The sequence below is a fragment of the Cygnus olor genome, chromosome 2, assembly GCF_009769625.2.
Source record: "Cygnus olor isolate bCygOlo1 chromosome 2, bCygOlo1.pri.v2, whole genome shotgun sequence".
In the NCBI taxonomy this organism is placed as follows: Eukaryota; Metazoa; Chordata; class Aves; order Anseriformes; family Anatidae; genus Cygnus; species Cygnus olor.
This window is the reverse complement of record NC_049170.1, coordinates 146,018,110-146,034,543: the sequence shown is the minus strand read 5'-3', so window position 1 is coordinate 146,034,543 and position 16,434 is coordinate 146,018,110. Positions and strand designations below refer to the sequence as shown.

The following is a 16,434-nucleotide window of genomic DNA, read 5'->3' as shown; positions in this document are numbered from 1 at the left end:
TTTGGTTTTCATTTTATCACCGATTGCTAAAAGTTTTACCGTGTTAAGTTTCAGACAACATGAATGTTAACACAGCTTTTATTCTAATGTTGGCATGCTTCAGCCATTATCATGCAGCAAGTGTTAAGCTTCTTTGTCCTAGGAATGTAACAGTTTGTTTAGAAAATTTCCCCCTAAGTTCCGTATAGTGTGTCAAGGCAAAGTTAATCGTTTTATATACCGGTTACATTGTTGTGTGTGAAGCACCGGGGCAACTTGATCTGAATTGGCTTATTGCAAATCTAAAATATTTTTTTTATAAAATGTTGCTTAACGAATATTTTGATTTACTGCATAATAATAACTAGAGGGAAAATATTTATTTAAATGAGGTAGCTCTTACATGAGTTATGTAGATAGTTCACATGAAGGAAAAAGAAAATGTGGATTAGACCATTAATGGGGAAATAATGTCACGAGTAGAATGGGTCTATATCCCTCTGTGTTCACCAAGTTATGTTTATTAATTAGCCTCATTGTATATAGTTCAGCTGTATTTTACATTTCAGTACAATACACTTACTTTGGCTATGGTCTCCATTGTGTTGTCTAATTTTAAAATTAGATTTAGATTTTTTTGCCTCCTGTTTGTCATTCATATACTGAAATAAAAAGCAGTCTGGGGTTTATAATAATCTTCCTCCATTTTTGATTACAGATCCTATTAAGACTGCCCAAGGGTCTTTGTCACTAAAGGCGTATAGGCTGACTCCCAAGCTGATGGAAGTTTGCAAGGAAAAAGACTTCTCTCCAGAAGCGTAAGTAATTGAAAAGAATGTTTTCTCATAGTTTTACCTGGATTATTTGGTAGGCAGGAAGGTACGTGGGGTGATAAAATACCGTATTTTAAAAATCTCGTGTAATAGCGTGTGCTGGGAAAACCGGATAGATTATGTGTAGTGATACAGTGTGCCAAGAAGGAACAAAGTCTATCTTTGGGCGTTTAAATAAAGTCAGAAGTGGGGGAACTTGGACTGATTTTGGAGATGGCCAGCAGGCCAGCTGTAAGGAACGTGGTGAAGGTAGCTGTGTATGGGAACAGAGTCAAAAAAATATTGGGGAGGGGGAAGAAGGGGAAATAAAGTAGCTGGTCTGTCTTTGAGCTCTTTTTTTTCCAGAAGGAAAATTGAACAGGTATTCCAGAATAGCTGGTCTTCTATATTTATTCCAAATTAACTCCCCCACGTGGACACAATCTTCTGGAGTAAAAGTAGGATAATTATTCTGCTTCAAAAGAGTAGTTGCTTGTAATAGAGATAGCACTGAGTTGCCTTCTTTTTCCCGGAACAGCTTGGTGTTCAACAGCAAAAGCCCAAGCACTTGTTAAACTGTATTCGTTGAGGAGAAACTAAATCATTTCATTGTTCTATGTCTAAAGATAACATTTGCATAATGAACAAACAAATCTGGTGCTTAGTCAAGAAAAAAAAGGGGCAAATGTTTTTGTTTCAAAATTCCCTATGCATACACGGAAGTTAAGGATATATTTCCTTAGAAACTTATATATCATGCCTTTATTTCCAGATTTTATGGAAGGTTGTCAGTATCTACTTTATTGTAAAAGAATCAAAATATTTTATATGTATTTTAAAAAAATACTCTGCAAAGTTATGTTTTAATATCCATCATAGAATTTAATTGTTCCAAAACATACTATTCTGTCAATCTGATTTTGATCAGTAAAATTCTTAATTATTTAGGTATTGGGGAAAATGTTTTACATCGTAGTAGTTACAACTTTAAAGCTATTTCAGTGTCATGTGGTAACTAACTGTTTACTTCTATTTAAGAAACCCTGATGGTAGGGAAATCAAAAAAGCATTTTGGAAGGGGCAGAGTTAATCCTGTCAGTGCAGTCTTTTGCTGGAGGCTTTTTCATGTAAGTAATGTATTAGCGAGCAAAGCAGCTGCTTGACTTCTGAGAATTTTTGCTAGAGCAGCTTTTCCTAGTCTTTGTAAACGTGAGGTTTTGCCATGCAAATCTTCTCTTACCAAAAGACTCGACTCTTGCTTGATTATGGAACCCTGAAAATTGGGAGTTTTAACAAAATTGCCTATTTAATGTAGCTGGAGCAACAGTTCAACAAAATGAGCAAGGCAGTTACTGGTTATTTTAATAAATATTTTTAACTTGTTTCACAGCTTGAAAAAAGCAAATATTGCTTATGAAAACATGTTTGAAGAAGTGCCCATTGTAATTAAGAATTCATACCTGATCAATGTGATGTTGTGGGAACTGGAAAAGAAATCCGCAGTAGCCGATAGACATGAATTGCTCAGTCTGGCTAGCAGGTAAGTACTTGTTACAATAATGGATGTATTTTTATTCGCTTTCCCAAACCACAGTTTAACACCTTGGGTGAAATCCCAGTCTCATTACAGTCCATGGAAGCTTTGCATTGACTTTAATGGGGTTAAGACTTTACCCTTCGTATGTTTTTGCTGAAGGAAAAGCTGCGTGGTAAAACTATAGCATTAAATTCAAGGAATAAAATCAGTCTGCAATCTGTATTTACCTGTACTGCTTGAATTGTGTATTTCTCTCAGTAGTATATATTTCTTCACTTCAAGAAAATACCAGCATTCAGAAAATTAAGGCAAATAAATCTGTTAAATATTCTTTAATTTATGAAGTATTTCTTAGGTAATCCTGTATATGATTTTAATAAAAAAAAAAATCACATTTGTCCTACTTTAGTTTGCAGGATGCACTTAAAAAAAAATCATCTGTCTGAAAAACTGGCAAACATGCTCAGATTGATTTTTATGACGACCAGCATTCATAGTGTCAGAAATTAAGGGTTTTTAGAATGGTCTTCTTATAACTTTATCTAAGAATAACCCTGTTCTTGTAACACTTTGTTCTGAAAGTCTATTTGTGGTAACAAGGTAGGCGTGGCCTCTAGCAGTACGATCAGAAATTTGGAGGTACTTAAATCTTACGTGATGCAGTATAGTTAATTTGGTTATTACTGGGCTGATAAAAATAGCCTGATGCACAAAATGATGCAGTATCTTGTTGCATAGAAACTGGATTTATTCACTAGTATGTTTTCGGAGCATAACACTTTTTACCTTGAGATATTATCTGCCAAGGTTCTGATCTCCTCTCTTGACTCTGCCAACCAGACTAGCTGAACGCGAGCAACCTCACCACGTGAGGCTATTGTTAATGGTTTGGTATCACTAGCAGCCCATATACTGCTAACTCAGGCAGCAGCCTTCCGCTCTGTTTCCCTTTCCAGAGCTTACGTGCACGTGTTGAGGTGTCTGATTCTCAGAGAACTTGGGCAAGAGAACAGATCTAAGGTTGAACTCTGCCTGGAAATTTACTAATGTCGCAAAGGATATTTAATTAAAAATTTTGTTCAGTACAGTTATTGTGTCTTTGCACCTTGGAATTAATTGATTGGAAAAGTATTTTTGCTGAGATATCCAAGCTGCCGAACTTCCAGACTTTATCAAGCTCTTTGCTTTGTCAAAGATCACAAAGCTTTTGCCATTTGAGGAGAGGGTGGGTGCTAGATGTGGGAGACGAGTAGGCTCTATCTACCACTTTACTGTCAGAAGGAGGACCATGGTGAGCATGCACCAGGTGTCCAGACGATAAGACAGTGTTGGACATGTTTGCTTCTGGGGGTTTGTTCCTGTTGGGAACAGGAAAGGAAATGGAAAAGGGTTGGGATTCCCAGCGACCTGGGTCCTAACACAGGCTGCTACTAGTCACATAGCACAATTCTGGAAATGGAAACGAGTTTGAACAGATCACAAACCACAGGTGAAGTTTTTCATCAGCTTATCTTTTGTAGAACTGTGCTGTACTGCTACCCTGACTCAAGTCAGAAGATAGTAACCGTACAGATTACTTTTCTTTCTGGAACGACAGCGTTGGAGTTGTAGCCAGGTACAAGACAGGCTTTTGTGTTGATCCTCGCATCAGAGATGAGAGAGAGAAAAACATGAGTCCAAGAGAAAAAGGGAACTCTCCATCATTTGTGCTTTAGGAATCCTTCTCAACAGGGAAAAAAGGAGAGCTTTTTCATACTGAATCGAAGTTTCTTTTCAATAGGTGTTTTCTTAGACCAGCACAACACTGTTGTTGACAGTGACACACATGGAAATGGATTATTGATAAACCTGGTTGAACGTGCCTTTTCAATTCATTGTGCTTCTCTGAATTTACACAGTTACTATCCCGTATCCTGACAGTAATTTCTTCAGCTTGCTGAAGTCTAGAACTTCCTAATAATGGGGAGCTCAACAAATTCATCGGTTTTCAGAATTATGTCTCTTGAACTGACTCTCCTGGCAGCATTCCTTTCTTGCTCACCTGGTCTATTGGAGGAGCTTAAGGTGCTTAGTTTGATTTGAAGCAGGCTAAAGCTTTGGGAATTACACCAGTGGGTTTGTTTGGAGGCTATTGTATGTGCTTTTTTTTTTTTTTTTTAATTCCTTATAGCTGGTTTTAGTTACCACGCAGGTTACCTTCAGTGATATCTTACATTGGTATGACTCAACTGGCAAATTAGAAACATTTTAATGCTCATTTACTCTTGTTAGGGTGACTTACACTGCCTGCCTGAATATTTAACTCGTTTTTACTTGAATTCAATTACCAAGATTTCTCTATCAAAGAATATATTGCCTGAAGTAGGGGAGTTCAAACCGCTGCTATTCTGGAGTTCTTATTTTCATTTTGTATTTCCTTATTTTTGTCTTTGGATAGTTGTGGCTGAAACATCTCAGATATCAACTGTTTTTTTTTTTTTTAATGTTGGTACGGGTCTTCTCCACTGAACTTTGCTGCCGCTGTAGATTTAGTTGGCAATAACTTTAAGGCTACTTTATTTTAGGGTTTGCGGTGGGTTTTTTCGGTCCTTTGGGAGCATCCTTGAACCTTTTTTTTAATCTTCTGAAGCAATGGTTTTGGCAATGAAATTATTTACCCATGGTTATTCTCCTCTGGAGTGTTTGTTTCATCAAGATTCTCACATGTTCAGCCACCCACCTTGTCTGAGTTTGAAGCTGTACCTATTTGAGGTACTTTGACTGCACCTTAATATCTTTTTCCTTTTGAAGTACATTTGTGATAATTGTGTAGTAGTAGTTTAGTAGTTTACTTTTTAAGCATAAATCTGTGTTTCTCTTCTGAAATGTGAATTGACTGGAATATTCTAGGGAGAGAAGTTAAAGGCAGAATAGCATACAGCTAGCAAGTAATAGCAAGTAAAGGCCTTTTGCTCAAACTGTTATCCTCCTGCTACCCTTAAGGACCAAAATGTCTTGAAGACCTTGGAGTACTGCCAGTCTTTTGATAGAGACTCAAGAATTAAAATCCTGTCAGATAATGTTCCAGATCTTCAGAGAAATAATTACAACCAACTTTCCCATTCTCATCCATCTCTTCCCTATTCTATTGATGATCTAGTTTAAATTAAAAAAAGCTTTTTTGTGGTCTAGCTTCATAATAGGGTTGTTCTATAATATCTCAATTTGTCTCAAGCAATTTTTCTAATAGTGTGCGTCAGTAGAAGCAAACATGTGCTGAACATTTACTGCAGTAACATCTCCTTGGCAGATAGATTTCTCAAACATCAGATGCAGTATTTTTGCAAAAGTGACATAAGGAGGGTTACTTTGGCTTTCAAAAGCGATATTAACCTTTATACATTGTACTGCTTATTCAGAAATCTCAGTGTGCTTAACGGATTATTAAGATAATTATGAAAATCTCTAATTTGCAGATGGGGGAAGCTGACACAGAGAGGGTAAATGTGTTGCCCAAAGGCACACATCAAAGTCGGAGCAGAAAAGGGAATGGAGCTCGAGACTCCTGACTTACATATCTCATTCAAACAAAATCCTCTTAAAAAGGGTGCAGGTTGCGTTCAGGCTGAAACGCTGAGATGTAAACAAGTTCTTCTGCTAAGCGGTGGGAACGTTCCTTAGAAACATTTAATCAAAAAGATGTGCTTTGCCCCAGCAGTACCTCTCTAATCCACACAAAGCAGCTCTTCCCAGGAGGAGAAACGCTGTGCAGGGTGGCACCTCTCCCAAAAAGCAGCGACTGAGAGGAGCCTCAGCACGACTGATGGAAAGAGGAAAATCAGAGCAGCAGACACAGCATGTTCTTGGTGCTCCCTGTTCTCATCTTCTTTAGCCAGGGCGCAAGCAAAATAAATGGACCCTCTCACCTACTTTATTTTAGGGTGACTGTGGGTGGTTTTGCAGGGGTCATCTTTTTTTGGATACCTCCGGCTTCAGTATTTCCGTAGTCCAAAATCAGGCCCATGGATCAGCATGGTTACTGATACCAGAGGCTGTGTGCCTCTTCTCCCTCCTGGGCCAGTGCAGGTAGGTGGGCTTCTCCAAAAGTGCAAACTATGAGGCCCACAAGCCCCGTGTAGGGAAAGCTAAAACTGATGAGCAGGACACGGGAAGCTGAAAACGATGGGAATTGCTGCCTATTTTTTAAGCTTTGGTGTTTGACTTGAGGGCTGCGTTCTGGATGCTTCAGACCTTCAGCAAGTACATCTGAAGTCCTTTCTCGATTAAAGATGCCGGGGGAAATGTGGGCTTCATGTGTAGCTCCACGCTATGAATCCTACAGAAGCGGAGCCAGTTGAGGTTCCAGCCCCCAGCTGCTTGCATCATTCCTCCCCACTACCCCCATTTCATCTCTACATCCCTCCCACCCTCAAAGATTTTTATTCCCTCATCTGTTTTGGAGTTTGGCTGCACAAATAGCTTTGTGGAATAGTCTGGTGGAAAAAGTCAGGCTCCTACTCTTCTTCCCTTCCAGCCTTTCCCTCAGTCTCTCTCACTCTCTCGCTTTTTTTGAAGCCCCAACAGAGGGTGTTTTTGCATTTACAGTAGACTACTTCACTGAAACAGTTTAAAGTGTGCCCACGCAAACAGCTGAATCCATACAGCTGAGAGTGCTGTAATCCCTGGGCAAAGGGAGAGGGAGAGGCAGGAAGATGCTGATGCTGGAACCTCTTAAACTGGCTTTGCTGGCAAGAGCAAACCGCACCTTTGCTCTCTTTAAAATGCATCCATAAAGGGAGGCTCTGGTGGTACGAGCATTCCCGCACGCAGAGGGAAGCTTACAGTCAGGTGTTTTTGCCAGATCTATATCCTAACAGGATGCGCTCATGCAGTGAGTGATACGCGAGTTTAGTTAATATGTAGGTGATGTTTTCTTCTTCCGTGGGAGCTGGACCATAACACTGCCAAATGCAGTGCTCATCAGCCAGAATAACGAGAACTGTGGCTGTTACATAGGGATTAGGGTAGTACTTTGACAGGTTTCTACTTCCCACCCTCAGAATTATATGACCTTCGATAATCCTTCAATAAGGAATTGGAAGTAGTTCATGTGTCAAGGCCCTTTTTGGTGAGGGGTAATACCCTGTGAAGTATAAGGCTGTTACAGAAGTGCACAGCACCAACAATTACTGTGCAGGCCATGTTTTCTAGCCTGTTTTGCCTACAAGAGCAAGACTTCCCTTTGGCAATTTGTATCCGTGCATGCCTTTTTCTCATTTTTGGTGTCATCCAAACCACACAGATAAGTATCAAATGATAATTTCTGGAAGTTTGATAGGTGGCCAAGGGTAGGTGATCCCACCTGAAACACGTATAGCATGGACATCATTTTCTCAGCACCTGCTATTTAGCTTTACAGGTCTGTTATTGGTCACTTCTTGCTAATCTAAATTTAAATTTGATGGAATAGACTCACTAAATCAGCTGACTGAATTGCATTGATTGAAAATGCAGTTTCTGTATGACCAGTGCTGTCAGAACAACTTGTCACATGCACGTGCAGAACTGTTGTCTACCTTTCACTATCACAGAGCCTTGTAGGAAAGTTGAGTCTTTATGGTTGTGCAAGCAGCAGTTATGTGCGCTTTTGTTTTTATTGCACTAAAGTGTAGGAGACATTTAGGTACTGAGTAGTGTGATTTTTTTTTGAGATTTTCTATAGGAGTGCCGTAGGTAAGGAGATGCCTAAAAGAGCTTTTGGGCTCTGTGTGTATGGTGAGTTTTTTATGGGCTGGAGCAATGCAATTTAACCTTCTAAATCTCACCAGAATAAACTTCTGCTAAATAAAACTTACCTAAACATTGTACGTAGAGATTTTTACAAATTACTTTCTATTTGCTTTTATATATTCTTTAAGAGATGGAATGAAAAAGGGTATCATGTCAAGCACATGAGAACTGAGGAAAAAGCTTGTCCTGTATTTGGAGCATACTTATCACTTCATGTCTCAGTTCACATCTGTTTAAGTTATCTGTTTTTAGCTTTTTGTTTCCCTGGCAATGAGAGCAAACACTATATTACTGCAATGTCTAACAATAACTCCCTGTTTCAGTATTCTGCTGTACTAAGCTGGTCCCAGAGAGATTCACATAAAATCATTCTTTGTAACCAGCTATATTTCATACGGACACTATCTGTAAAATAATTATGTATTCCTGATGTCCACATACCCTACAAGGCCATTCGTGTGTACCTACATAGGCATTTCTGATAATATCCAGTTCTTACGCTAACTCGCTATAATATAAACTCTATAAAAACCTGAAAATATGCACACCCATGGCCATGGCAATATTCCACAGTTCTAAATATCATAATACTTGAAATGTTGAACTGAAAGGAAAAAGTACTCTAAGAAGTTTAAAAATAATTATTATAGTGGCGCCTTTCTGCTGTGTGTAGCTGAAGTCCTCGTCACCATCTGCCCCTGTAGTCAAGTGGAGGTTTAAAACTCTGGCTTGTAAATAAATTGTACTTGGAAGTTACTGATACAGCCTTTCGTTGGATGAGCAGGCAGCTCAGCTAGTGAAATAGCTCTTCCAATACTTGTAATGATGATAAGTTTCCTCAGCTATATTCTCAGCAGGTATCCTCTAGTGCCTCAGTATGTTACCAGTGTCTGTCTACAGCTGTGAATTTTGTGGACTTGGTGAGTAATTTGCACTTGAAAAGGGATGCGTGTAGTATTGCACGTGTGGTTCCCTTTTCACATTATGCCTCTATTTCCTACTGGCTCTTCCAGTTAGAATTTCCTCAGTCTGTAGGCTATAGGATGGTGGGAATGCATTGTAAAAGGCTATAGAAATCTCAGATAATGTGGAAAAGCAACAACTGAATGATAGGATTCTGACATAGAAGTACACCAAACAGTTTTTATTTGAAAGAAACTCCACGAATACTAGCGGATTGCAGTTGACGAGGAGAAGAATGGAGTTTAGCTGTTTGAGTCCTTGGTCTTCAGCCAAGTAGGACTGGGTAAGGCTTAGATTGGAGCCAACAAGCTAGCTGCTGGTCAGAGGGATCAATACAGCGCAGTGAGTATCCTTCTTTTTACTGCACTATCCTGTAAACACAATTTAGGATGAATACTGTCTCCATGGGCACCAACCTTAGAAGTTCCAAAACTTAAGACTTGGAAGCTATACCTTTAAGTTCCTGCAAAATATCGAATCAATTGCTAAAAATGGTTACAATAAAAGTTGTTTAACAGACTGCATTTGTCTGGCCAAGGCTGTAGATCGCATAACTGGAACTGGACGCGCCCAGCCTAGCTGCTTCCATGTTGCCTATGGTATGGAATGTGGAGTTGGCTGGGCTGGATGCAACGCTCCCTCTCAACAGCGAAAATCAAGTGTCTGCTGAACTTCCAGGCATAGTTTGATAGTCTAGTTAATGAGATAGAGCTCAGAAGAATATTTAACTATCCCTGCTGCGGGTCAGAAATATTGGGAAAAGAAAAACAAAAACTAACAATAACTTGAAACAAAACATCTCCTGGAACATCGTTCAGTGTTGCATGTCACCACAAAAGCATCAGATGTTTTCTTTTAAACATTTAACCTGGATCTGTAATATCAGTGAATTCATGCAAGGCTTTTCATAACTATGAGATTCATTGCAAAGACCAAAACATTTAAATGTGATAATAGCGATGTGGCAAAGACGCTAGAGGAGGAGATGTCAGGTAAGATATCGTCATATATATGTATGTATGTATGTATATATGAACAAATATAACAAGGAACTGAAAACATAAAAAGTGCGAACTTTGCCATTAGTGCAGAAAAACTTGTCAGGTGACTTGAAATGAATTTTCAATTTCAATATTTTGTGTTTTTTAATGAATTCAGTTTTTCAGGAATGTTTTTTGTATTTCAGTAATCACCTAGGGAAGAGTCTGCAGCTGCTGATGGACAGAGTGGATGAGATGAGCCAGGACATTGTTAAATACAATACCTACCTGAGGAATGTAAGCAAGCAGCAGCAACAGAAGCACCAGGTTGGTAACAGGGAAAACCTGAATGAAAGGACTTTTTCCATGAAAGGTCATTTTGAGGGGTATTATCCAAGACAGATGGGTCTGGATCTGGATCTAAGCAAGATAAAATTCTTTAAGAAACACGTCCATTAAATACAGTTATAAAATGTTAGAGCCAGTGGGGAATCATGAAATGGATTCAGTTCTGCTGACACATGGTGTGGATTGGCTTGTCTTTGCTATTTTACGTTTTTGTTAGTGATGTACGATAAACGAAATCATTGATAAATGTGCTGTGGACATGAGGATTAGTGGATTAGTAAGTGTACTTCCTTCTCTTTCATCTCAAGTGAAGTGTTCTAAAGCAAACTCTGTGTTTTAACACCATCACATACAGTCATGCATCTAGGAGTAAAGAAACAGTCCAGACTGAAAAGACAGCGGACTGTCCTCTTACCAGCAGTGACATTTCAGTTGTGTTTGTATCAGTAGACAGTGATACTGATCAGGTGATGTTGGCTTTTAATTCCTAATGCCAAAAGAGTTGTTTAAAATCCAAAAGAATCTGATTAGGGAATACTGAGTGTGGAGACCTGCTGTAGGTAGCCCTGCTTGAACAGCAGGGTTGGACCAGATAACCTCCTGAGGTCTCTTCCAGCTTTCAACCATACTGTGATTCTGAGACTCTATTACTTTATTTGCTGTTGCTGCATTTGATAAAGCAATACTGTGTCTAATTATAGAGGAATGCTGGTAAATTGGAGAAAAGCTCTATGGGAATGATTTAAAAGCCTTGAAAGCAGATCTTAATGAATGCAATTTGCTTCATGTGATAAGTGAAGTTACGAAGTGACCTGCTTACTCAAGAAGTACCTACGTGAAAAATAAATTTGAACTCTTTAATCTAACAGACAGAGATATGACAAGATTCAATATTGGCCAACTGAAACTGGGGCAGGCCAGTTTGCAGATAAAATATTGCAGGTATTGCTGTAGAAAGTAGCTAATTATTAAAGAGAGTACCTATGGCTCATGTGAAATGCTTCATCACTGACTACTAAATCAATATTGGCTTTTCTCACTTAGATATAGCTTGAATAGGGAGTATTTTAAGGAAGCAGTACTTGATCAGTGGTCTGTCCTGGCTTTGTGATTCCTGAGGACATAGAAGCTTCCTGCATGTTATCTTCAGAAGATTTATTTTCCTTTGCTGCCTAATTTGAGTAGAAAGATGGCATACACTTCAAAGGCTTTGTGAATAACAAGAGGTTCTATTTATTTGGAAAAGCAGACCCAAGTAGGTTCCATGGTGTCCCATTTCGTTTCTTTACTAACTATAACTGCTTTAGTAGTGGCTCATTGCAGCATAGTTAGTGGTCTTAACTTCATTTTTAAAATGGAGCAATTGTGATTAAGAGCAAGCCATTTCAATAGAGAATAATAGGCAGACTGCTGAGAAGTGAATGGGGTAATGCAAAGAAAGAAGAAGCTGCATGAAATTCACATACAAATATGGGCATTTAAGATTTTATTTTTAACAATGTCCAAAAACATGTATTTGTCACTACTACTGGAAAAAAAATTACTTCATTTCAGTATGCCACCAAGTATGAACTGTTCTCAAAACTCTTGTGCACAGATACATTTAAGTAAGTGAGAGAAAACACCCTGTACAATTTGGTTTGTTTATTTTAAAGAATTTTTTTTGCGTTGAGTATGAGGACTCTGGTGGACAAAGCTTACAACTTTAATTCCTGGCTCTGACATCCAGTACAAAATCTCACATACGTGTTTTTGAACGTATGTTCTTCTGCAAGAATAAATGTTTATCTAATAGCTTAAAAAATGATCAGCTGCCATAAAAACTGTTTGAATAATCTACATGGAAAAGGGAAGTGCTGAAAACAAATCTCAGTATTTTTTAATAGCAGGTTAATTTCTAAAAACTGCTCCTTTAGTATATCCTGTGGTAACCTACAAAGAAATGACATGGAAGTGGCAGAATATCTAAATAACTCAAATGGAAGAATGAACCATTTTACTTTGTTTCAGCCACGACTTTGTTCTCAGTTTAGAATTAATATTTTTTGGCTTTAAATACCTTGTTTAGTCAAGTTCTCTTCTCCTTTCACATTAATATTGTTTTGACCTTTAACTTGCATAAAATTAGGAATTTCTATCGTTATATAACTATTTGAGGTAATGGCTTCTTATACCTTCATATTCTAACCTTGTTTTCCTTTTTTTTTATTTGCTTGGGGAGGTTTTATCTAGTATGCTGAAATCTTTCCGTCAGATACAGCATTTACATCTACGAAAAACATTAAAAAACAATCCATACCACTTCAGTACTGCATAATTTTCTAGTGCCTTATTTCCTTAAGGTGCTGACTTGAGAGTGGTGGGAGGGGAAAAAAAAAAACAATAAACCAAACCAAAATTTTGATATCGGTGAATTGAAATAAACTGAATTGCATTTGGAATTGCACCTTTTAGAGCTTGGGCTACTTTTTCATTTGGTCTTTTTGTTTCTTAAATAAGGGGGTATTTGAATTTCATTTGACTCTTTATCCTGTATGGATAAGTGCAATTTTGAAAACATACTTGCTAGTTGGGCAAAAAGCATCTGAAAATAAATACTTATCAGTGCTTTGGAAGTCCTGTTGCATTCTGTTCCTGTTGCTTTATTTTCAGTACCAGCAGAGACGTCAGCAAGAAAATATACAGCGTCAAAGCCGAGGGGAAGCCCCTCTTCCTGAAGAGGACATCAATAAACTTTTTAAACCACCACAGCCCCCTGCAAGAATGGAATCACTCCTTATTGCAGGTAATGTCCCAGCAGTCTCTTCAACTCAGCTTTTCATATATGAATGTTACCTTGGGGAAAAATGCAGTTATTACCCTAGAAGGCATCTTAATTGTTCATTACCTTTGACATTATGGTGTGATAATTTGGCGTTGATAGCATTCCAAATACTGTCCTTCATTTGGTCAAAGGCAGTGGTTTCAATAAACTGATCCACAGTCCTGGTGTCTGAAGTATTCAAAAAAAAAAAAAATGTAGGTAAGAAAAACAACTTTATTGCTAGTAGGCAGTCCTTGCCTCTGTTAGAAAGTGAGCTTCCTCACACAGAACAATTTTAAACCATCTAGGGAAGTAACTGAGGCGTGTTACAGGTACCGATAAGAACATACGTGTTTTCATAAAAGTGGGCCACCGTGTTTAAACAGAATGGCTGTGTAAAGCTCTAAACTTGATGTATGGAGACTTGCTCCTTTTATTTCTTACTCAGCCATTGTAGCTAGCTCCTGCTTGACCATCTGTGCTTCACGGGTTGCTGGGAAAGGGCAGGAGCAACAGCAAGAGCCTCTTCCTGGCTCCGTTGTGGGAAGGTGAAGTGGGATTTGAAGGGAGAGCTAGAGAAATGCCTTACGGAGCTTGGCTTTCTGCGCAGATGGGTGTAGTGACTGCTGCAGTCAAGCTGCTCTCTGCGCTCTGCCCAGCTCCTCCCTCGACTCCAGAAGTTATGGGGCTGTACAGATGAGAGGCAGGAGTAAGCTGTTTGGACTAGAACTATTGAGTCAGAGCAGAGCATTTCTCTGCCTCATTTTCTGCAGCCCTAAGTTACTGCGGACATCCCTAGGTGTTGAACTGGCTGTTGCAAAAGCTGAGAATTTTTAATTTCCCACAGAACTGAGCTCGTTTCTTTGATCTTGATGGACAGAGTTCTAGGGAAACTATCCCCCATCTCTACACACCTAATGGTGAAGGAAAATGTAAATGAGAACAAAGCAGCGATATTTTTGGTTGTCTCACCCCCCAATTCCTTCAGTTTTCTGGTGTGCTGCATTGTGTAGCCACAGTTCGTTACAAAACGTTGTGCCTGCCCCTTACCTCCTGGAAAAGCAAAAATAGCTGGGACCTCACAGTGGCAACAGAGCAGAAAACTTAGATGTCCTGCTAAGTAATCTAAGTTTGGAAAATGTCGTGAGAAATCAATTTTCTTTCTTTAAACTACAGGAGGCATTTTAGATCAGATAGTTATCACCATTGTTTTGCACTGAGAGAAAATTAAATAGAAGTCCTGGTAGTTTAGAGTACTGAAAGAGTAAGTAATTTGACATTAAAAAAATAATAATTAGATTAGTATTTTTTCACACTGCTAATAAGTGCTGCTTTTAAAAGAAATAATGTTCTTGATTTATTATTCTATCCAGAGTCTTTCAAAAAACTATTGTCTTGATAGTTTTTAACAGTAAATGAATCCTAGCAGCAGTAACGTATTTACACACTTGGCTTTAGCATAGCTTAGAATATGCAAAAAAAGTTTGTGTGCACATGTGTGTGTTATGGTAGTGTTGATATGCTTAAGATGAATCATCTCCTGTAAGAGACGGAATTAAAAACTATTATACTTCAAGGAAAAAAAACAAAACAGTTTTCAGCCAAAGCTTCATTTGTTCCTTTACTGTAGTCAGGGGAAGAATCGAAAGGATCCACTTCAATTCAGATGAAGTAAAGTTTGTGGATAAAGAATAAAACTTAGCTCTTTTGTCTCTGAGGCATTAAAAAACTTTTTAAATAGAGCATTAGATTGAGAGTTTATTGGCCTTCTAAAGAGTCTTAATTTTGATTAAACTGGCTTCATGTTTTGCTATTCCTAGCTAACAAGGGAAATAACTTGTAGCAGTTCTTGTTTAAAAATGTTTTGATGGGCACATTTGATTTGTATAGCACTGACAAGTCTCCATACCCTGATGATTTTTTAAATAGCTAATAAAGGGAAATATTAGGTGAAAAAAAAGACTAGCAAAATGCCAAACAGGAGTACTACAGCTTTCAATCTGCTAGTGGAAAATATTTGTTATAGTATTTTAATAGGGCAGCAGATGCATAGGAAAAAAAACTGAAAATCAGCTTTATAGTACTTTTAGAGCAACTAAGTTGAACAGTTGGTTAATGTGATTAAGCTTCTAATACAGCCGCAAAAATTGTTTGTTCATTTTATTGTCATATGTCTTTTCTGAAATTGTAAATAACAAAATTGGAGGAAAATTGGGGGGTGGGGGGTGTACCAGTTTACCTAGTCTGCTAATTTAGTTTATTATTTTTCCCAAACCTATTTGGGAATTTTGAAAATGTGAATTCCTAAGTGTAGAGTATTTGAGCTTTTTTTGGTTGTTTCTCTTTGTAAATCCTATATGATTAATTGGTTTTCTTTGGGGGGGTGGGGTGGTGGTGGTGCGGGGTGCATTTTAAAAATCGTGTTCCAGGATGTCCTTTCTGAATTTCAAGACTGATAAAGGTTTATTCTTCTTTCCTCTTGACAGGTCAAATTAATACTTATTGTCAGAATATTAAGGAGTTCAACGCACAGAACTTGGGCAAGCTTTTCATGGCTCAGGCTCTCCAAGACTACAACAACTGAAGAAAAGTTGCTATGACCCTCAACAGAGAAAGTTATTTACAGTTTTATGCTGTTAATGATCCTTTTGAAAATTTGGTATATTGGGAAAAAAGTCTTGTAAAACAGTCACGTTGGTTTGTGCAGAACTCTCCTGTAAGAAAAATAAAAGGCAAATTTTAATGATATTTTAGTATTTCCTTATTTGTTGGCCATATTGGACTGGAATGTTCTGTGGTCACTCAGGTTTGCTAAGTGCTTGGCGGTTATTCATGTTTAGTCATAGCAAATAATACAGGTTTAACTTGGAATCTTAAATAAAAACAAGTTATTACAAATGTTCAGTATAGCTGACTTCACAGAAGAAATTTAAATTTTCCCAGTTTTGATTGAGAACTTACAGCCATACTAAGCCAGTCACTTGGAACAGTTGCTTGTTTTTATTTTAATCTGTTTGGACAGTCTGGTGCATTGGATCTTCCATGTTGCAAGTATTTCATAGGCTTCACAGTTGCAGCATAGAAAATTAGTATTCTGTGGAGATTGATCCCCACCATATCATGCTAGGCTGTGTTCCCATTTCCATTGACACCACCAACTGGACTGAAATCCAGTGATATGCTACTGATGTCTTCATGAAAGAAATTGTAGAACTAGGTAACCCGGACTAGGACACAATACCT

The 16,434-nt window shown here is 38.2% G+C and overlaps 1 protein-coding gene across 1 annotated transcript in view; it reads left to right on the top strand.

The window, feature by feature from the left end:
• EIF3H (eukaryotic translation initiation factor 3 subunit H) overlaps nucleotides 1-15,937 on the top strand; it is an 85,354-nt gene extending 69,417 nt beyond the window's left edge. The window contains exons 4-8 of the mRNA XM_040546928.1: nucleotides 698-797; nucleotides 2,182-2,331; nucleotides 10,247-10,367; nucleotides 13,041-13,173; nucleotides 15,678-15,937. Of these exons, the coding sequence (XP_040402862.1) occupies nucleotides 698-797; nucleotides 2,182-2,331; nucleotides 10,247-10,367; nucleotides 13,041-13,173; nucleotides 15,678-15,775 (602 nt within the window). The 3' untranslated portion in view covers nucleotides 15,776-15,937. The remainder of the gene's footprint in view (nucleotides 1-697; nucleotides 798-2,181; nucleotides 2,332-10,246; nucleotides 10,368-13,040; nucleotides 13,174-15,677) is intronic.
• Nucleotides 15,938-16,434: the final 497 nt, after the last annotated feature.